This window comes from Cuculus canorus, chromosome Z (assembly GCF_017976375.1).
Source record: "Cuculus canorus isolate bCucCan1 chromosome Z, bCucCan1.pri, whole genome shotgun sequence".
NCBI classification, from domain to species: domain Eukaryota; kingdom Metazoa; phylum Chordata; class Aves; order Cuculiformes; family Cuculidae; genus Cuculus; species Cuculus canorus.
Window position 1 is genome coordinate 2,438,522 of NC_071441.1, and position 22,759 is coordinate 2,461,280.

The following is a 22,759-nucleotide window of genomic DNA, read 5'->3' on the forward strand; positions in this document are numbered from 1 at the left end:
GTTACCACTGATGTCAGACGTGATGACTGGAAATCAAAGGGATGCTATGAATTGACGTGATGTATAGGAAAGGTGATGACAACATTGCTGCATGGTGACCAGACTGAGAGCAGCAGCACCTTGCTGCAGCTGTACCCGAGAATTTATGGTGTGCACAGTGTTCTTGCCAACTAAATATAATTTATTGGCTATGATGCAGTCCTGGAAACTTCCTTGGCTGGGCTGATCCCTCTCAGCAACTCCTCCGCATCCTACTCAGCATTACAACCAGTATCGTAGGCTCTCCCTGCCTTCTTCAAAACTGTGTCACTCGTAGGCACACCAGAAAATACAGATGAGTCTTCTACTGAGTGATTTTTTGTGTGTCTTTTCTTCAGCTAAGAAAATTTAAATGTAAATAGCACATTGTGCCTTTGAGCTTCCATTTTTTTGGGGGAAGGCATCTTGCAAAGAGTTTAAAACAAAACAAATACCTTTTCTTCTTTCAAGTAGCTGTCTTATTAAAGGCAGAGGTGAGAAGATAATAATACTTAGTCTGTAAGGTAAGTCCTACTCCATCCAAGGTCAGGTTGGATGGGGCTCTGAGCAACTTGATCTAGTTCAAGCCATCCCTGCTCCTGCAGGATGTTTGGACTAGATGAAGTGTAAAGATCCCTTCCAGCCCAAAGCATTCTGTGATTCTATAACCCTGAACAAAAGGTTCATCCTGTAGTTTTTTCTTTGTTTTTGGTTTTGTTTTGTTTTTTTTGTAATAAAAGGTTTAATCTTGTTACATAGACCACTCTTCTGCTCAAAGTAGGGCTGATGGGAAAGACAGACCATAGTGCTTAGGATTTGGACTACTGGGGTCTGAAAATCCTGACGATGGAAATTCTACAGCCCTCTTGGACAGCACATTGCTGAGCTTAACCGCAATCACAGATTTTTTTTTTTTTTCCTTCTGTTTGAAATTGAAATTTCCTTTGATGTCACGAGTGACCGTTTAATCTTTTCCTTCGCCCTGTTCCTCTGTATCTCTGAGGAAGCTCTAGTTCTTTCTAATCTCCATGCAGTTAGCTGAAGGCAGCAATCTCATGTTTCAACTTAGCCTTCACTTCTGAGAACAAACACAACAAAGTTAAAAGTAACGTGGCATAAACATCACCAAAGGGTGCAGAAAGGAGGGTGACTCTTGCTTTGTATCCGGGTATGCTGGGATTTGGAGGAACTACAGGACCTGCTACGTTCTAAATAAGCAATTCTGAAACTGAAAAGGGATCTGTGGAATTGGATCATGTTTTGCAGGAGAGCAAGAAGCCCCATGGAAACTTGCTCTGGTCTTTTGATCTTTTTTTCTCCCGTGCTTTCTCTCCTCACACTTAATAAGGCCTCTCTAAAAATTCTAGGGTTTTTGGTCATACTTGTAAAACTGAAGGATGGAGGAAGAGAGCAGATAAGACACAGAACTCTTATAGGGAAAGGAATATACTAAAAATGTTAAAAATAACTGAATTCCAGCTGAGTTTTCATAATAACTCTGTGTTTGTTTGGTTTTATTTAAAAAAAATACTTTTAAATGTGGCATAACAGTTGATCTGTGCTAGACGAGTGTTTTCAGTGTACTACAGTGTGCTGAGTAATTCCCTCTTAGCAGTACCATATTTAACTGTTTTATTTATGATGCTTTAATTGTTACGGAGCAAGAGAAAAATGGGTTGTTAGAAGAAACAAACTGGAAAGGCAAATAGAAACAAAGGTAGGGTGCTGTACTAGAAAATACCAATGTTCTTCTGACACAATACAGAGGGCACACAATACTGGGCAGTGCTCCTTCTCGTTCCCAGAAAGGCCTGAAACTAAGAACAAGGAAGGAATACTGTAACCTGAAAGAGCCAGCCCAGAGAGGAAGATTGAAGGGGATCGAGTGACCTGCTCAAGGAGCTTCTGTTGGAGATGAGGAGAATCAGAAAAAATGCCACAGGACCTATGGAGGACCAAGAGATGAGTGCCTTCCCACTTTGCAGGTTTTGAAAGTAGTGGTATGCCAGGTATCAGAACCAAAACCACGCAGTAGTAGCCAGTTTGTCCAGGCAACTCTGCCTCTGTCTGTAGGTTATCATAAAATACCAGAGCTAGCATCTAAGCTCACAGGTAACTGGATACACTTGGGCTGAGAGAGGAATTGCACCCTTAGACCACATGCACACTCACTGGCTGCAACTTTTTGCCCACCGAGGGTGCATTCTAAAAGCAGCTAAAAGAAAACAGCATGTAACAGGGTTATTTCCTTCTCATTGTCCTCCGTTTTACCCTTTCCATTTTTGTGGCTAATATTTTGTCTACCTGTATTGTCTGCTTAATGCAAATTAGCATCTTTGCTTCTCTACTTTGATGTTTTAAGCTATTAAGCCTGATTTTAGGATCAGAAAAGCCTAGATGAGCTCATTGACTTCTCTTAGCTGTCTTTCATGCTGTATATCTCTGCGCTCTGAGCCATCGTCCACTCCTGTCATCCCTCCAGATGTCAAGGTTAGCCTCTGGCTTTAGCACAGGTGCATACTTCCTCCAACAATCTGCTTACCTTGGAGCCTGAGTGGATGAACATGCCCCAGGGATGTGTAAATCTGTTACATGGATCAGCTGGATAAGCCCGTTTGAGTTTAGCATTGCCTTAAGTAAACCATGCAGTCATGCCCTGTAGCATGTGCTATGCTTCACTGCCTGCTTGTCCTGTGTGTATGATGATGTATGTGTCATTGTCATTAAATTAATGATTACTTGCACGGTCTTAAATCATAAAGTTATTTGAGTAAAGTAATGCAATGTTAGGAAAAGCCTAATGCAGACTTTTATGTGCAGGCTTACCACACCTCTCTATACATAAAATAAACCTGTGATTGCTGACTTTTTCACAGGTTTCCTACCTCCTCTGCAGGGTAAACTTCACCAGGGTTTGCTATTCCTCATTGAAATTATCTACTGAATGCATCTTATTAATTTTTATAATTTCTTGTACATCACTACACCTGTGGCTCTTTCTATGATACTTCTCACTTAGTAAAAAAAAAAATCACAAATCCCGCTAGATCTTTTTTCAGAGTATCTTCATGGCTATCCTTAACAACCAGAGAACTGAGACAAATATGGATCTAACCCTAAGTTTTCTTTAACATTGTGTGGGTAATTTCCTGTACCTAAAGCTTGCTTCATATTTTAACTACTTACGTTTCTCAGTATGGGTTATATAGTATTTGTTATATTGTAGATCCACTGCCCACCTGAGATACAGGCCTGTGTGAGCTCTCCCACTCACCTCGTTTCCCATGTAACACACTGAGCAAAGCAGGAGAGTCATGCTTGTATTGGCTTCTTGCAGTTCTTATGAAAATTTGCCCCAAAATACAAGCTTGCAGTAAGTAGGTGTGCTGAGCTTGTATTATTTACAAAATTTAAGTTAGTGCTTTTCAGCGCCCTTCCCTGCTACCTCCATTAGCAATCCTTTGTTGGAGATTTTAGTATAGAAACCACTTCTTGAAGGCCTAAGCAGAATGAATACCTTTTTCTTGAGAGCAGCCCTGTGGAGAAGGACTCGAGGGTTCATGGTGGATGAGAACTTCTTGTTTATGAGAACTTGCAAACACATGTTTTTTGAGCTCTTCTTGGCTTGTGAGAGCGTCCTCCTACTCAAGACAGTTCTGTTTTCCACCTTGGCCACCTTCTCCGATCAAAACTCTCTCCGCCTTCAACTGTGGCTTTTCCTGTGCAGCCTAGCTACTCTCCTGAGACTCCTTTCTGATGCCACAAATGACTGACCCTTTTTTTTTTTCTTTTCTGTTATCTTCTTTCCTTTTCCCTGCACAAACAGACAAGAAACATTATTTTGCAAATGTCTTATTGTTGCTTTTCTGACTGACTGCCAAGGTTGGCTGATAAGCAAAGATTAAAGACCCGTTTGATGGAATCGCTGGGTGATTCTGCAGGTTGCTTGGAGCTGTGAGGTGCTGCAGGTCCTAGGTAAATTTCTCAATGCTTTACCTGGCCTCCTGCTGTCTTTATTGCCCTAGCAGCTTGACAAGAGGTATTGCCAACTTTGCCCTCAATACATCTGTGCATGCAAGTTCCCTGGAGGGGTCTACATGTAGATTTATCCCTGGGGAAATATGTGTCTGGGGAAATAAGCTGACCTGAATGTGTCAGCTTTAACTAAAACTTGCTTTGTATGAGCTAATGGGTGAAAGGAGTGCACGAAAATAGAAAACACGTAAGGTTCTAAGTGAGAAACACCCTCCTCTCAATGATGCACAGTTCCAAATCCCATTTATGAATACATTTTTTTTCATAGATTTCTCTCCTGGCTAACCCGGAGTCTTTGAGCAATGTCTCAAAAATGGAGCAAGCAGAAATGTCCAAATGTATCTCTGCTAGCCCTCCTGTCCTGGGGCCTTGGGAACACCGTCTATAAGCTTTCATTATGTTCTTCAGTTAGTATATTTCTCCTATGTTAAGCAGCTTGTTATCCAAGAGCATTTCATAACTTAGGTAACATTTCTCTAATTTACTTTTCTTTCATAGTATCAGGGGTGTTTTGCAGAAACCAGGAATGGGCCAACAGTAGCGTAGATGACCAAATATCGCAGTGCTTCTTTTAAAACATTTATTTTTCTCCTTATCAGTGGTAGGAGCTCCTGGCACCACATCCTTATGGAGGGGAGCGGCGGGAAAGGAGTTAAAAAAAAAAGCTGTAGTAGCACAGGGGAAAACACCAGTGGGAAGAGTAGCCCCAATACCCTGAACCAGATGCAGATGTCTACATTTCTAGTACAAACTGAACTCTCTGGAACCCTGAACAGTGGGATTCACCAATTTGCACTCAGAAACTCCTATTTGTCCCTCTGTCTAGCCATATTAACAGTACTGTTACTGCTTGACTTCAGAGGTAGAGTGGCAGAAGGAAGCATAAAATGTTCTGATGTCCCAACAAGCCTTGTACTGAAGCAATTCAACCTCCCAGTTCAAATTTCAGTATTTTTTGAAGATAAAGATCAGTAGCAAAGAAAAAAAAATCTAGAGAAACACAATGAAAAGAAATAAAATACAGAGAAATTTTGGTTCTGGCCAAAAATTTTCGCTCTACAAATTAAGTACTTTAATATTAACTCTGTGTGTTTACAGGCTCATTTGAATGAAGAAAGAAGCTAACAGAGACACCAGCCTGGTGTTACCCTGAAGACACAAAAAGTGCATGTATTCATAACTAATTTCTTAATGGTTATGGACAGAAAGTGAGAAATGTATCCTTTGCCTCCTTTCCTTTTGGTGCTTTCAGCAAGTTATACCACGTAAATCCACTACAGACAACCAAGCCAGTCGAGGCTGGCGCAGTTATCATGCCACCAGTCTCCTGATCATCCATTCTTATCCTCTCTCTCCTGCTGATGTTGACTTAACTGGCTCTGGTAGCTAAAGGAGAAAACTATTTACTTTACACATCACTATTCACTTTAAACATCAGTTTTTCTACAGATTCTACCCGCCGTGGCTCCTTGAGACCCACTGCAGGCAGGACGGCACTGCAGCAGTGGCAGCCGTGGAAGTGGGGACTGAGGGAGCTCCGGCACTTTGGCCGGGAAGGAGAGAGAAATGCACCGAATATTCCCTCCTAATGGCAGTGGGGCTTCATGTTTCGCTCTGCAGCCTGTGAATTTAAAAATGCACACCGTGTCCAAAGCAAACATAATGTGTGGATGGGGGGGGGGTTGAAGCCAAGCTTGATTTGCAGCAAGTCAACTACCCCATGTGCAACTGCAGGACTCGTAGAGGAGGGGGGACAGTGTGCCAGGATGATGGGGAGTGGTGACATAGAATCATAGAATTTGAAGGAAGAAAGGATTCGTTACAAGTTGCTAACCTAGTATATAGTTGAATATTGTGTATAGTTTTTGTGAGTTTTGAACTAAAATCTAAGATTAGATGTGCACTTGCGGCACAACAACCCTATGCAGCGCTTCAGACTGGGGGAAGAATGGCTGGAGAGCTGCATGGAAGAGAAGGACCTGGGGGTGCTGGTTGACAGCCGACTGAACATGAGCCAGCAGTGTGCCCAGGTGGCCAAGAAGGCCAACGGCATCTTGGCTTGTATCAGAAATGGGGTCACCAGCAGGTCCAGGGAGGTGATTCTCCCTCTGTACTCGGCACTGGTGAGACCGCACCTCGAATACTGTGTTCGGTTCTGGACCCCTCACCACAAGAAGGATGTTGAGGCTCTGGAGTGTGTCCAGAGAAGAGCAACGAAGCTGGTGAGGGGCTGGAGAACAAGTCTGACGAGGAGCGGCTGAGAGAGCTGGGGGTTGTTTAGCCTGGAGAAGAGGAGGCTGAGGGTAGACCTTATTGCTCTCTACAACTGCCTGAAAGGAGGTTGTGGAGAGGAGGGAGCTGGGCTCTTCTCCCCAGTGACAGGGGACAGGACAAGAGGGAATGGCCTCAAGCTCCGTCAGGGGAGGTTCAGGTTGGATATCAGAAAAAAATTCTTCACAGTAAGAGTCATTGGGTACTGGAACAGCTGCCCAGGGAGGGGGTCGAGTCGCCTTCCCTGGAGGTGTTTAAGGAACGGGTGGATGAAGTGCTGAGGGACATGGTTTAGGGAGTGTTAGGAATGGTTGGACTCGATGATCCAATGGGTCCTTTCCAACCTTGTGATTCTGTGATTAGCTTGAATGATAAGTTTTAGCTAGTCTGTGCCTGGATACTTAGGGTTAAATAAGGAATTTTACAAGGCTACACTTAGAAAGAATGGGAAAGAATGCAACTCTATCAAATTAAGCCAGATAACAAGGACTAGTGCAATGATAAGAGAAAGAAGAACCAGGTAGGACAAAATGCAACCCTGAAGAGGTGCCCCAGGAGTCTAAAAGCACGCACAAGAAGGGGAGTTGGAAAGTTCAGCTGTGAGGAAGATCTATGGCCTTCATCCCGAGACCCCTGAAGGAGACCACCAGAGGGCAGAGCACGTGCGCCAAGGGCAAGGAAACTTATGTAAATAAATTCAGGGAACTGATTATAATAGACACAAGTGCTCCAGGAAAAGTGATGGATATGTGTGCATTGACTATGTGCAGCCTTTGTGAATTGGACTGGACCATTGCATGCACATTAGGTGGAGCGATCCCCTGCATGCCCAACGTCATATTAGAGAATACTTTACTTAGTAATGAAATTGGCATTGATTATTGAGTCTGGCTTTTCACAGATTTACAGAATCATAGAAAGGTTTGGTTTGGAAGGGACCTTAAAGATCATCCAGTTCTCTCAAACTGTTTCAAACTGGAACCTCAACAAGGCCAAGTGCAAGGTCACACACCTGGGTCAGGGCAATCCCCAATTTCAGTACAAGATGGGAGATGATGTTGTTGAGAGCAGCCCTGCAGAGAAGGACTTGGGGGTGCTGGTTGATGAGAAGCTATTCCCTCTGTTCCTCTCTTGTGAGACCTCATTTGGAGTACGGTGTCCAGTTCTGGAATCCTGAATGTAAGAAGGATACGGAGCTGTTGGAATGGGACCAGAGGAGGCTACGAAGATGATCGGAGGGCTGGAGAACCTTCCATACGAGGACAGGCTGAGAGAGTTGGGGTTGTTCAGCCTGGAGAAGAGAAGGCTCAGAGGAGATCTTATAGTGACCTTCCAGTGCCTGAAGGGGCTACAGGAAAGCTGGAGAGGGGCTGTTTACAAAGGCTTGTGGGGATAGAACGAGGGGCAATGGGTATAAACTGGAGAGGGGCAGATTTAGACTGGACATAAGGAAGAAGTTCTTCATCATGAGGGTGGTGAGGCCCTGGCCCAGGTTGCCCAGGGAAGCTGTGGCTGCCTCATCCCTGGAGGTGTTCCAGGCCAGGTTGGATGGGCCTTGGGCAGCCCCTGATCCAGTGGGATGTCCCTGCGCGCGGCAGGAGTGGAACTGGATGGGTTTGACGTCCCTTCCCGCCCATCCCCTCACCGCCCCCCCCGCAGTGGCCGCAGGGGGCGCTGCCGCCGCTGTCTCGCGCGGCCCCGCGCTCTGGCGCCACGTGACGCACCCCGCCCGCCCCCGTTGGCACGCGGCGATGACGCCGCCCGTGGGTCCCGTCCCCCCGCGGCTGCTGATTGGATGCTGCGCGGCCGGGTGGGCGGAGACAAGGCCCGGCGGGGCGCGCCCATTGGTCCGGGCGGCCGCCGCTCCGCCGCGCCCCGCCCACCCGCCGGGGCTCGCGCTGAGCCGCGTCGGGATGAGCCGCGCTTCCCCATGGAGACCAAACGGGCCGAGATCCCCAGCAGCGTCCTGGACGACCTGTGCAGGTACCGCGGGGCGGGGGCAGCGCCGACAGCCCGACCCGTGTGTGTGTCCCGCCCCTCTGCCCCGTGTCTCCCCGCGTGTGCCCTGTGCCCCCCCTCCCCCCATGTTCCCCTCCTCCACTCTGTGTCTTCCCCGCCCCGTGTCCCCCCCTTCCCCTCTGCCCTCCCCTTCCCCTCTGCCCTCCCCTTCCCCTCTGCCCTCCCCTTCCCCTCTGCCCTCCCCTTCCCCTCTGCCCTCCTGCCCCCTGTGTTCCTCCTCGTGTGCCTTCCCTCCCCCCGTGTGTTCCCCGTGTGTCCCCCCTTCCCCACACACGGTTTCCCCCCGTGTCCTTCCTTCGCGCTCTGTCCCCCCCTCCCCGCTCCATATTCCCCACCTCCCTCTGTGCCCTCCCCCCGTGTGTCCCCCTCCCCACCCTGTCCCTGCCATGTGTGCCCCCTCTTCCACGCTGTGTACCCCCGCCCCATGTGCTCCCTCTTCCCCATCTTGTCCCCCCCGTGTGTCCTTCCCTTCCCCTTGTGCCTTCCTTCCCTCTGTGTTACCCATCTCCCTGTGTGCCCCCATGTCTTCCTTCCCCTCTTTGTCCCCTCTCCGCTCGTTTGTCCTTCCTCTTCCCTGTGTCCTACCTTCCCACTTTGTATCCCCCACCTCCCCATGTACCTCCCTCACCCCGTGTCCCCTCTCGTGTGTCCCTCCCTCCCCTTGTGCCCTCCCGCCCCGTGTACCCCCTCCCCCACCCTGTGCCACCCCCGTGCTCCCCTCCCGTGTGCCTCTCTTCCCCCATGTGTCCCCCCGCCCCTTGTCCCCAACCTCCCCATGTCCCCCATGCCTCGTGTGTCCCTCTTGCCCCACACTCTGTGTCCCCCTGCCCGTGTCCTCCCACCCTGCATCCCCCCGCCTTCCCCCCGTCCCCCCGCCCTGTGTCCCCCTACCCATGTGCCCCCCCTCTACCCTGTGTGTCTCTCCCCCTGCTCTGTCCCCCTGCCTGTGTCCCCCCGCTGTCCTGCCCTGCCTGTTCCCCTCCAGTGCCCCCCTGCCTTGCGCCATGTCCCCCCTGCCCTGAGTCCCCCTGCCTGTGTCCTTTTCTCCATCCGTGTCCCCCCTGCCCTGAGTCCCCCTCTCCCCCTGTGTCCTCCCTCACCCTGTGTCCCTGCCCCACCCCCTCCTCATGTTCCTCTCGTGTCCCCCTGCCCTGCCCCATGGCCCCCCTGGCCTGCGTGTCCCCCTGCCCTGTGTCCCTACCCAAGCCCCGTGTCTCCATGTCCCTGCCCTGTCCCAGGTCCCCCCCCCCCCCGCCGTGTCCCCCTGCCCTGTGTCGCCATGCCACCTGCCCTACCCTGCATCCCCCACCCACCCTGAGTTCCCCTGCCCTGCCCCACAGCCCTCACCTGGCTCTGTGTGGGGGCTGAACCGGCAGCTGGGAAGAAGCTGAGTGTGGGGGAGAAAAAATGTGGCATGTGTGGTTGGTTCCTCCCCTGTGGTTCTGCAGCTCCTGCTGTTTGATGGGGGTCAAACAGGACGTGGAAGTGTGAGATTGATGTGACGTAAGTTGTGGTGAGTTGATGTGATGTTCAGAAGTCTGGCATCGCTTAGAAGGGGTGGCAGGAAGTCCCTTCTCCTGGAAGAGAATGTTCCAGTGAGACAGAAAAGGAAGAGCCTGAGTGATACCCTTAAATCCTGATGTCTGATCTGTTCAGGCTGGAGAAGGGGAGGAGGGTGAACAGGCACTCATCTCTCTGTTGACCATTGATAGGACCCAAGGGAAAGGCAGGAATATGTGTCAGGGGAGGTTTAGAATAGGTATTGGGGAAAGGTCCTTCACCCAGAGCATGGTGAAGCACTGGAACAGGCTCCCCAGGGAAGCAGTCACAGCACAAAGCCCGACAATATTCCAGAAGAAATTATTTCTCCATGAGACTAGTTAAGCATTAGAATAATCTCCCCAGGGAAGTGGTAGATTCTTCTACAGTAGACACTTTTAAGGCTCAGCTTGACAAGGTTCTGGGCTGTGTTGTTTAAACGATATGTTACCTGAAAGGTTAGATCAGATGACCCCTGAGGTCCCTTCCAATCCCGTGTTCTATGATTATGTGAATCTGAAACTGTCCTCTCCTGCTTGTCAGTCCTTTCAGAGTGAAGTGGTTAGTTTTTTTGTATTAGAAATGCTGCATATTTGAATTTTCATAAAACACAGATTCTCTTTTCTTGGGGAGCACAGAGGCACTTACTCCCTTATGATCTCGTCCTCTGATCATCTGTGTTGCAGCTCCTTGGACTTCTAAATTCATCTGTCATCCTTGGATTTTTGTGCCCCAGACTGGCATCTCCTCAGCTTGATATTTTGTGATAAGTCATTTGATATGAAATAATCCTTATGTTTTACCACCTCTAAAAGACTTCTTCTGAAGTGTAGTGTAAGTCTGAGAGGGAGAGGTAACTGGGGATGAAGCTTAGTCCACTTACTGGAATTACTGTTTTCAAATAAGTGAAAATACCTTAGAAGCAGGAATGCTGCATGAAGCTAGAGCTGCTCTCCTTGTAATGTTTTGTTGTGTGCTTAATGCAAGAGTCATTTTGCAGTACCCAAGTAAATTTCAGTTCTCTAAGCCTGGCCTCTGAAGCCAGTTCTTCTTTCCAACTAGTCTCCTTTGGGCTTCCTGCAGAGAGAAGGGACTGGCCGTCCCACCGTGTCCCTCTGAATTGCTGACATCTTCTACCTTTGAAATGTTTTGTCTTCTAATTATACGGATGTGGTCGTGTGGCTTTAATTGGAAAAAAATAAAAACAGAGGAAGGCTTAGAATGGTAGATGAGGGGCTGGTAGTTACCATCTGCCTGAGTCTTCATCTTTTCCTACTTGTCACGGTTTAACCCCACCCGGCCAAACTCGGCAGCTAAATCCGTGCAGTTGAGCTTCCAAAATCCCTCCCTGAGCTCCCCCTACTCTGCAGGGAAATGAGAGGAAAAAGACTTACCGGTTAGGAGGGAGCTGGGCTCAGGAACCCGGATCAGGAGCACTCAGACAGATGAGGTCCTCACTGGACATTGGCCATAAGAGAAAAGAGCAAGACTCTGATGATCTCTCAGTTTTATACCAAGTATGGTGTCTGTGGGGTGGAATACTCTGTTGGTCAGTTTAGGGTCATGTACCCCCCATCGCAGGTGCGGCTCCTTTTCTGCCAGCTCGAGGAAGGCCTTGGTTAAGTATAAGCAATGGCCTTTCTCAGAGCCAATGCCTGTGTTATCACGGTAGAGAAGAACGCTGTCTGGGAAAGATGCAGCTAGCTTTCAGAAAATGAAGTTATTTACAACAACTCCGTTAGTCACTGAACTGACTCTGATTCACCTCAAAGTACAGCGCTACTTCACCTTGTTGACTTTCATGAGCGCTAACAGATCAGTCTTGCTTCGAGTAAGTTTCCTTGCTTGGATGTAGAGAGAGCAACTGAAGAGAGTAGAGGAGCAAGGCTTTGGTCTGGGTTAAAGAGAGGAGTATGCGCTGCAGGAGTGATAGGGCTTGATAGACCTTGGCTCAATGGAGAGGACGTACTGTTAAATAAGGAGAAAATCAGAGGTGCTCTGCTTCAGGTGGTTGCCTATAAATGAGTTATCAAAGTATCTTTCACTTCCCACATTCTTCAGTCTGTGTGTAGTATTAGTAGAAACTCTGGTAGAAAGAGATGAGTAATTATTCATACTTGGTTATTAAGAAGGTGTCAAGTATTTTTTTCAAAATTCTTTCAGAAAATAAAACCTCAGTACTGAAATAGCTCTAAGTTCAGTGTAGCAGGTTTGGAAAGTTACAGGATCTGTAGAAATTCTATAGTCTCTTTGTATATGAACTATAGAAGTGTGGCCTGCAACTCTAAACAACTGTTGGTGAATTTTTAGGAGATGGCAAGCTTTCCCATTACTTTTACTAAGCTAAACAATGAAATAAGTCTGGTTTTGAATCAAGCTTGCCTGATAGTTTGGGTATTTGGTGTTTTTTTTAATTAGTGGGTTCTGTGGGGTTTTTTTTTATTTATTTTTTTTTATTTTGGTGTGTTTGAAAACTAGAAATCTAAGTTAATTCTTAGATGTCCACAAAACAGAACTATTGCTTTTATTTGCATCTTTTGAGAGCTAGAACGTCTGTCAGACTTGTACACTTTATCTTTGGACAGGAGTATTTTCCTTATGCTGAAGCAAAAGGCCTGGATTCTATGCAGGAAACTCTTAGTTCTTCGAGTTTGTTTAAGCAAGAGAGAACAATCATCAGAACTTTTCGCTGCATCTGCCATTTTACATGCTTGATACATTTCCTTATGAGAGACCACCTGAGCTGGTGCTGATTCTGTCAGCATAGTGCATTGCTGAATTAAAATGCGTTTGGCTTTCATTTTACTCTGAACCACTTTCTTTATATTCCTCACAGGGGCTCCTGCGTAGGCAGAGGCTCCTCAAAGAGGCTCATGTGTTGATCCTCAGATCACTTGCAGCTGTTCCAGCTAATTCAGCCAATTAAGCCTAAATAGTAACTCCACTGTTCAGGGCAGCTAGTGCCTTTTTAATGCCTGCAGGTAGTTCTCATGACTACCTGTTGCTGACTCCAGAGGCAGACAAAGGTGCCTTAGCTGGTATCTTAATTTTGTATGTCTTGAGGGGAGGGTGTAATGCTTCTTTTTTTGTTTGCTTGTTTTTATTGAGCCTCATAGGTTAAAAAAACATGAAGTACTGCTGGGTAATCTTTACCGCATCAGTTATTTTTATTGTTTCAGTTGTGAACCGGAGCTTCCAAGTTTTAAGGTTCTGTGTGGGATGACTGTATTTCTTTTTGTAGTCATCGATTTTGATCTTAAGTTGACAAATACGCTTTGGTTTTATACCTGATTTTACTGAGAATCCAAATTTCTGTCGCCTGTAGTCATTTAAAGCAACTCAGCTTTGACATACATGAACTTGTAGGAGGGTCTGGATTATGTTCTTGGGTTGGGTTTGTGGCTTGATGTTATTTTTATGAAGTTTTGCTTGCAGTATTTGTGTGATCGTGTGTTTTGCTGAGGGTACAGTCTGGCTATTCAGAAGCATCTGTAGCATTCAGTAGCAGATTTTAAGTTTTTAATGGGACAGGGAAGTTTAGTGTACCTGTTTCTTATGTGGGAGAAAAAAATTCCCAGACTCTGCGGGCTCGATGTGTACTTGTGTATGTTCTGTCTGGTATTAACCTTAGTGTTTTTCCACGCTGTTAGGGGTAGAATAGATGATAATTTCACATGGATCATAGCTAAGCTTAAGTGTAGAAATTTTAATGCATGTTACTAAAAAATCGTCTTGTATGTTGGCTTTATAAAGTCAAGCACACTGGGTGAAGGGCTGTCAGGCCTTGAGCTTTGTTTGTCTTGTAGAGCTCAACGTATGAAGATACATGCTGTAATGTACATTCAGAGTCGAACATTCATAGCTGAGTTCACAGAATATAATACTGAAATATATATATAAACACACATATATTTATATATGTAAATGCATACACGTATACAGCACTGAAACCTGTACTTGAGAATCAGTATAAACTACCTTTTTTTTAAAAAAAAAAAAACAAACCACAAACCCAAAAGAGATAAAGCCCAAACAAACCCCACAATTTTTTCCAACAGTGTAAAGTAGTAAGTGGGCTTTTCAGCTATGGAGATTTGTGTGAATATAAGTCACAGTGGTGATGATTATTGTTAAATGTTTTCACTGCAAAACCGATCTCCTGAAGATAAGAAAAGTAAGATTAAACCCACTAGTTTAACGCAATTTCATTTAAGGCTTGCTTTTCTTCCAAGCTGTTAACAGTTTGTCCCTGCTGGTAAACTAAATTAAGAGACTTCTACACTTAGAGTTCGTATTCGGAGGGTGAAATGTTACTTGCCAGCATGTGAAAACAAGCTGAAAGCTAAAGCCAGGTACATAACATCTTCAAACATTCGTTGGGCTCCTAGGCTGTTTTAGAATCGCACTATGCCAGGATACGATTTATTCCGCTTCTCGTAGATTATTGTGTGTTTAAGCCTCAGTAATGGGACTGCTCTGACCCACTTTGTTAAATAACGCTTAACAGGTATTCGTGTAATTTTTTTGTCGTGCTTGTGCTACGGAGTTGTTATTTGCTGAATAAATTGAGTCGAGGCACAGAGTCTGTAGTTTTTGGGGCTTTTTGGTGTTCTCTTTCTTGTATAAGCAAGGGCTGTTACCCCATCTTTTGACATCAGTACTGTAGTGGGTTAACCTTGGCCAGCACTGAGACACCCACCCAGCCACTCTCCCTCTTCAGCTGGATGGAGGACAAAATAGGATGGAAAAGCTTGTGGCTCAGGATGAGACAGGCAGGTTGGTTACCAGTTACCATCGTGAGCAAAACAGATTAGACTTCAGGAAAATTATTTTAGTTTCTTGCCTCTTAAAATACGTTTGGATAGAGCGAAACAAAGACAAACATTTAGAACCATCAACCTCTGCGTCCCCGTTTTTCTAAGGTTCAGCTCCATCCCTTCATTCCCATCTCCTGTACCTTCTCCCCTGAGCAGAACAGGCATTGAGGGTTGTGGTCAGTCCATAGCACCTCGTATGTTCCTCCTTTCTCGTCATGCTTTGCCTCTAGGGATCAGCCCTATAGGCTGAGGTTTCTTTAGGAAATAGCCATCTGCTCCGGCACAGGATCTGCCGCAGGCTGCAGCACGGACATCTGCTGTGCCATGAAGAACATCCCCTTTCTCCTCCTTCTCTGACCTTGGTGTTTGCACTGCTGTCTCACACTCTTCTTATGCCTGTCTGGCATTTTTATCCTCTCTTAAATACATGTTCCCAGAGGTGCCAACTGTCGTTGGCTTCATCTGTGCCCTGTGGTGGGTCTGCTGGTTGTGTCTGGCACTGGGCAGTGGAGGCCACCCTGTGGTTGGGCACTGGCACCCACTACAGCCTAGAGATGGCTGTTGTTAGCACTTCAGTTGCTCTCAGTAACTGAAGAGTTAACTTCTTGATGAATCAGCAGTGTTCTTATTGGCTTTGCTCTTGTTATTCTTAAACCTAGTGCTGGTACGTTCTTACTCCTCCTTGGTACTACTTCTGTGTGTTGTATCTTAGGATTTATGTTCAGCTGCAGGGCTGAGGTGACAAAGATCATCAACTAGGTATAAAAGAAAACAGACTTTTGGTTTTTTTAGCTGTGATCTGCAGCAGTTTTCTATATACGGGCTACTTCCAGCAGGAATAGAACCTTCAAAAAGAAAGGAGCAGTAGAGGAGTGGTATTGCCAAGTAAAAATAGGTAAGCGGGAAAATACTGTTGTTCAAGTGAATAAGTTTATTTGTGTAAGGGAGAGTGTCTGCTTCTTTAAGGGTATCTGGCCAAGGACGTTTTTCAATGCAAAAATGGGATAATAAGAAAAGGAGGAAGCCATAAACAAAAGTACAGGGACACAAGCCTGAGGGAGGAACGATAAGGGTGATGAGAACCAAACATGGCCAGTGATTTATTGAGGGTCTGTGTGGGGATGGTAATGTTCATTCCAGGAAGCTTATCTGAGTGGGGACTGGCTCCTAGGGAACTGAGGGGGAAAAGGGTGTAATAGAACCAAAACTGTACAGACACAGACCTAAGTAAAGAAAAGTGGAGGCAGTGGCAAGGAACAAACCTGCCAGTCACAGTAGTTGATGGGCTGTCAAGAAGCCACAGGCACTGCTTCCAGGAGGATCAGCCTGGCCTTGGCATCCAATAAGGCTCTAAACCAGGAGGATCCCACACACCAGGCCAGGAGGGGTGCGGTGGGTGAAGGGGGCCACAAGATACAAAGCAGGGGCAGGCAGAGAGGGGTATGACTGGGATTGGTTGTGTATAAAACTGATCCAATCAGTACACTTGTCTGGCTGAGCCTTTTGTCTGATTGCCACAGTCTGTGGCAATATATCTTTTCATGTTTCCTTATTAAATATTTCTTAATTTTCTCTGCTTAATTTCACTCTCTTCCCCATGTACATGTGTGATGCAAGGGTGGCAGGTTGGCGTGCCATCTACCGATGCGAGCCGTGTGTGCGAGCGTGTCAGCCACAGGAGGGAGGGGGCGTGTCTCGGTGCCAGCTACTCACATCAGTGGGGGTCCTGGCTTCCAGGGTCTGGGGTGGGAATGGTGAGTGTCCTGAACACCAGCTACTATGGGGGAACTGTGTCAGTGAGGCAGTGAGGGGCAGAGCACAGGCAGCTGGAGCAGGACTGTTGATTGCATCTCATGTGCCTGGTGCCGGCTGTTGGGGGGTGTCTTTTCTTCCCCAAACCTGCTGTGGCATGCACTCATTAGCAAACGTAGAGCTGGACCATCCATTGAGGCAAGAAGTCTTGTGATGGGCAGAGGTGTTGGGTGGACAGAGAGCTGTACTGGTGCTTGGGGAACCCGTGAACGTGCACGTACTTGTGAACCTAGAGAGTGTCAAGTGTGTACCTGCACTAGCAACCCTCTGCTTTTGCCAGCTGAAGAAGAGGAGAGTTGTCTCTGTGTGTGCGTTTCATATGAGTCCTCTGTGTAGGTGCTGGCAGTGCCTTGTCTGTGGCAGCCTGTGTGACCAGCTGTGTTACCGTTCAGTGTGTCCCCAGGATATGTGCTGGGCTTTGCTGCTGGTTGAACCTGCCCAAGGGAAAGTGACAGCCTTGTCCCCCAGCCTGGGCAGAGACCCTAGGGCATGGGGCTGGACTCCCGCGGCCAGGCAGGAGGCAGTTCCAGGCCAGAGTCGTAAAATCATAGAATTACATAATCACTAGGTTGGAAAAGACCTCTTAGATCATTGAGTCCAACCATTCCTGTAGTCCTGGGAGTCCTGGGCGAGGCAACCACTTCAGACACCCCTTAAAATTTGATACTTAAAATTTTAAATAAAGATGTCTTAAGTATTTCTGATTCTGGCAATGGTATTATGTGCTTTTGAAATTTAGCTGGGGTTACTGAAGAGTTGAATGTAAAAGATCTCTGTCAAATGGTTTGAGTTCAATGAGTTGGATGGCCTTAAATTTCTAAACCCCCAAATTCTATTGTTCTTGATTTTGGATTTAAATTAGAGAATCATAGAATGGTTTGGGTTAGAAGGGACCTTAAAGATCATCCAGTTCCAGTCCCCTGCGATGGGCAGGGACACCTCCCACCAGACCAGGCTGCTCAAGGCTCCATCCAACCTGGCCTTGAACACCTCCAGGGATGGGGTAACCACAGCTTCCCTGGGCAACCTGTGTCAGTGCCTCACCACCCTCGTGGTGAAGGAATTCTTCCTAATCTCTAATCTAAATCTCCCCTATTCCAATTCAAAGCCGTTCCCCCTCTTCCTATCACTACACGCCCTTGTAAAATATCCCTCCCCAGCTTTCTTGTAGGCCCCCTTCAAGTACTAGAAGGTCACTATAAGCCTTCTCTTCTTCAGGCTGATCAACCTCAACTCCCTCAGCTTGTCCTTTTAACAGAGGTCCTCCAGCCCTTGGATCATTTCCTTTGCCTCCTCTGGACCTCTTCCAATAGTTTCATATCCTTCTTATGCTGGGGATTCCAGAAATGGACATAGTACTCCAGGTGGGATCTCATGAGAACTGAGTAGAGGGGCAGAATCCCCTCCCTCGCCCCCCCGGCCATGCTTCTTTTGATGCAGCCCCCAGGATATGATTGGCTTTCTGGGCTGTGAGCGCATGCTGCTGCCTCATGTTGAGCTTCTTGTCAATCAGCACCCCTCAGTCCTTCTCCACAGGGCTGCTCTTGATCATGTTGATAAGTAAAGCTTCTTCTACTTGAATAAAATAAGCTCTCGCACAGTGCTGCTTACACTGACATCTCTGGGGCTCTGTATTTGTGCACCAATATTGGAGCGAAAGCATGAAGTAGACTTGAAAAATAAACTGATTGACCATGTTCTGTTCCAGACTGAGAAGAATAATAGGGTTGTATTGAATTTTAAAATCTACATAAATTAATAGTGTACTGTGGTATTAAGTGTAAATACTTAGCTGTGTTTAACTTGTTCTGGGAAAAAAAAAAGTGTTTACAGCTGTTGGCAGAGTTTGCAGGTGTTCTTTACTGGACACATAAAAATGCTTTCATTCTTGCAGTGTAACCATTTATGTAGGATGTCCTTGCCCTCCCTGTTTTCATAACAGTTAATTGACTTAGTTTATTGTAATTGACTTTTGTGAAAGAACGTCATGATCCATTCTCCTTGTTAAAAATTCTATTTCACTTCGATGTGAAAACCCGCTGGTGGCCAGACCACCAGATCTTTGCTGCTCTGTGCTAATGGGTCAGGAATTCCACTGTTGCAATACGTTTTATTGTTAGATTTATTTGAATTGGTAGATTTGACTAATCTTGCACTTCTTCTTTTCCTGGCAGCCGATTTATTTTGCACATTCCAAGTGAAGAGAGAGACAATGCAATCAGAGTGTGTTTTCAGATTGAACTTGCCCATTGGTTTTACTTGGATTTCTACATGCAAAACACACCAGGATTACCTCAGTGTGGGATAAGAGATTTTGCTAAAGCTGATATCCTTTTTATTACTGTGATTGTTTTCTGTCTTGGTGGATAAAGTACAAACTGAATATTGTTAACGAAATTTCATGCTTGCAGCAGGAAAATGGCAGTTCTTGTGTCAGGGATTAAAAGTATTGCAAAGTGTGTGATTTTATCTCTTCATTGCTTCCATTATTTTGTGACATCTACAACAGAGATGTTTCTCACTGCTGAAGAACTATGGACAACAGGTTGGTTTTGATCTTTGAGGATTTTTCCTTATGGTTTTATTTTGCAGACTAGGTGTGTTTCAAAGATTAGCTGTTGGAGCTCTTAATCACGTTTTGTCTCCTTGATTGAATCTGTTTTCAAGTAAATAGTGACATGAATGCTAACGTAGGTGAAGGTGGTATGTGTTCTCCCATGGCCAGTGGTAAGTATTTGTTGGAAGTACTGACATTTGCTCTGTTGGTAGGGGAGAGGGTGCATTTTTACTGATTCTATAGGATTGGGCTGTGTTTTTTTTCACTGCTTACGGGGGCTGCTGGAATGTATACTATCTAGTCCTTGCTGGAGGAAAAAAAACATGACTTTCATCCAGCAAGTGTTTGAGTTTTAATCTTTTCCCAGATATTCTTTATCTGGGGTTGGAGTATGGCTTCTAACTTTCCTCACAGTGTTATATGTTGTTTCACTAGCCAAAATTCTTCATGATAAATATTATCTGAGGTTTCACTACACAGCATACTTCTCTGCTGGTTTGATAACAGATACTTACTTTGAAACACCACAGCTTATATTTTAACGATGAACTGTAAAAATACGATAACTTTTTGTTACTTGATATTCTGCAGTTATGTTTTATTTATTTTAGGTATGGTTTTGATTCTAAAATGTACTTTCAGGCCAATAGAATTCTTCTAGTAATACTAGGCAGTGCAGGATAAAATACAATTTAATAGATGTTATTTGTTCCCTACATCTGTCCCTCTCCATCTCACATTTCTGCTGTAGCATTGTATTTTTAAGTGCTCCTCAATGGAATGCTTTTTATCAGTACTACAAATATGTCTTGTAATGCACTTGGGGGACCGGGCTGTGGTTACTGCAGACGTTGCGCGGGTATCTTCTGTATTTCTGTATGTGATTTGAAACTAGATGCTTAAGTTTATCTTCCTTAACGTGCTGCCATACTCTTCAATCACTGCCCTTTTTTACTGCCTCAAGGTGAAGATGTACAAAAGGTTTTAGATGAGTGGAAAGAATATAAAATGGGAGTGCCAACCTATGGTGCAATTATTCTTGATGAGACACTTGAAAATGTAAGTACAGAAATAGTTGTAAAGGGCTGGAGGGAAAGATGGCATGTGCTGGCAGAAGTAATCCTATTTGCTGTTTGCGTTTTCATCTGGAGGGGAAAAAAAAGTTATGCTTCCAATTCGCAGAGACCTGACAGTTACTTGACACCATTGAGCGTGTACAAAACAATAACATGGGAGACTATAGACTCTTCTACTTTTCTTACCTAGTTTTGGGGTTTTTTTATTGAGTTGCATGATACCATAAAAAATTTCACAATTCTTGCTAGAACGCAGGAAAACTACTGGCTTCCTTCCTCACAGCTTAAAGTATCTTTTTGGACCAGGGGATAGTGAAGGCAAGACATTTAATTGAAATTGGTTAGAATAATGTGTGTTTGACAGTTGCATTCCCTTATATTTTGCAGGTTCTTTTGGTTCAGGGCTATTTAGCAAAGTCTGGTTGGGGATTTCCAAAAGGAAAGGTAAATAAGGAAGAGGCTCCTCATGACTGTGCTGCTAGAGAGGTAAGTTGTATTTGATTCCCTTAAATTTAAGGTAAAGAAATGAAATTTTGCCAAGAGCAGGATATATGCATTAGATGAAAAGACATTTTACTTTGGAATCTCATTACTGAAATCAGGTAACTAAATAGTCTGTTCTTTCAGGAGTCTTTTACTGTAGCTTCTAGTGCTTTTCTGATTTCCAGAGTGATAATCAAGGGGGCAGTTATATAATTTAAAAATAAATGTTTGATGTTTGTAATTGTTTTCACTAACTTGATGAGTTAAGTGAGTATTTTTAAAAGTTTTCTGCTAGACTATTAATTTACTTATTTTTGGTGCTTGGGAAATTTTATGTCCTTTGTGGCTTTTGGAATATTAATTTCATGGGCTACCATAAATGTAAAAAAGGGAATTTAGGTTATGTACACTGGGCCGTGTAAAGAGGCAAAAGATTTGAGTTGAAGATTGCAGAAGATTATGGAAAAATCATGACGAGCTTTGCTTTTCTGGTTTTCAATAGTGTAGGAGCAAGGATCAATGTATATAGCAAGTAAAATCTGAAAAATAAAATAATCTGTGGGATATATTGCTGCTGGAGACCTAGATATAGAATGAAGCTGAATCCTAAAAATAGCCTGAAAAAGAATATTACTGGTGTAAACTCAATCTCCATGTAACAGCGCATCTAGAATTTTTGAAAGGAAAAATTAAGATGAGGGAGAGTGGTAAGATGCATGAGTTTTTCTTCACAGTTCATCTGAACCAATATCTGAGAAGTCATGGTGGTTGTTTTTTTTTAAAAAAAAAAAACCCATCAAATGTGGAATTTTTCATTCATACATATCTCTGATTCCCTGATGGTGCTTTTCATACCACTCATATATTTAATATGGATTTGGAGAAACTAAGTGAGGTATTAACATTGAAGTATTATGTGATGGACACACATGAAATGCACTTTCTTGTTAGCAGTTTATGATCTCTGAGTGTGGAAAGTCATTTACATGGTATGAAATGACCTGCCAAAGAGTGAAACACCTGAGCTACAGATGCACCGAACTTGTCCGGGGGAAGGACGAGCAGGGACTTAGTGAAGTTAACTTGATTATTTGATGCTTTTCTCTTTTCCTCTACCCCACAAGTAGCTTGTTCAGTTAAACTTTTACTAGTCAAGTGCTTTTAGACTTGTTCTAAAGAACTACTTGAAAGTGGAAGAGACCATAAAAATATATGGACCACAACGCAGTGAACCGGACGAACTAGGCAAAACTGCTTCAGAAGGGAATGGCGTGAAGTATGCCTTCCTCTTTCTTTTAAGTTATGCCAGCAAATCATCTAAGTGGGCACAGTTCTTCTGGAGAAAAGAAAAAAGTGTTTGATGGTGTTTTTAATTTTGGAGAATTGTTTTAGGTTGCACAAGCGAACCAACACGGTTGGTGTGACCTTTTTGCATCGGCGTGAATCATCATTGAGAATAAACCGGCAAATTCTTCAAGGCCTACACATGGCTGGGAATAGAGATGTCTGTGATATCTGTACATGAATCTTTTAACTGGTTTTCACAGGTCTAAAACTATAAACTGCGTTTGCGTAAGGTCTAATTGAAGAGGTCTTAGCTGGGCAGTGCCTACACAGTTCGGTGATGTTTCAGAAACTAGTGAGGGCAAAACCATACTAGGTGGATACTTGCCTTGGTACAAGGAGTTTGTGCAACACTTAAATAATCTGGAAAGATCATTTAGGAAGGGAAACCATTGGTGTTAGTAGTAAGAGTAAATGTGGAGGAAAAACATCTCTTAATTGAGGCAGTGTATGGTGTGGTTTTTTGAGTTGTTTTTTTGTTTGTTTGTTTTCCCCCCTAACCGCTGTTCTTAATGTAGTTAGATGGGAAGATGGCATGCTTTTTATTTTGGTGTAAGGATTTTATGTGCTGATTTGAAAACTAACTGGTCAGTTATTTGTTTTGTGTTAAATGCACCTGTTTATTTTGATATTTGTGCTTAATTTCCTATGCCTTTTCAACAACAGAATTTGTGGCCATTTTGCTTATGCCAATATGTATACTGGTAGTTTGCGTTACACATTTTGAGTATTTCCCGCTGTTATTATTTTATGTGCAGTTATTTGGATCTGGTTTTCACTATACTTGC

At 44.8% G+C, this 22,759-nt stretch overlaps 1 protein-coding gene across 4 annotated transcripts in view; it reads left to right on the top strand.

Moving 5' to 3' along the window:
• Window positions 1-8,197: 8,197 nt before the first annotated feature.
• DCP2 (decapping mRNA 2) overlaps window positions 8,198-22,759 on the top strand; it is a 34,406-nt gene continuing 19,844 nt past the window's right edge. For all 4 annotated transcript variants that reach the window (XM_054055340.1, XM_054055338.1, XM_054055339.1 and 1 more), the window contains exons 1-4: window positions 8,198-8,307; window positions 18,686-18,837; window positions 20,000-20,127; window positions 20,532-20,630. In XM_054055340.1, the coding sequence (XP_053911315.1) occupies window positions 8,255-8,307; window positions 18,686-18,837; window positions 20,000-20,127; window positions 20,532-20,630 (432 nt within the window). In that variant the 5' untranslated portion in view covers window positions 8,198-8,254. The remainder of the gene's footprint in view (window positions 8,308-18,685; window positions 18,838-19,999; window positions 20,128-20,531; window positions 20,631-22,759) is intronic.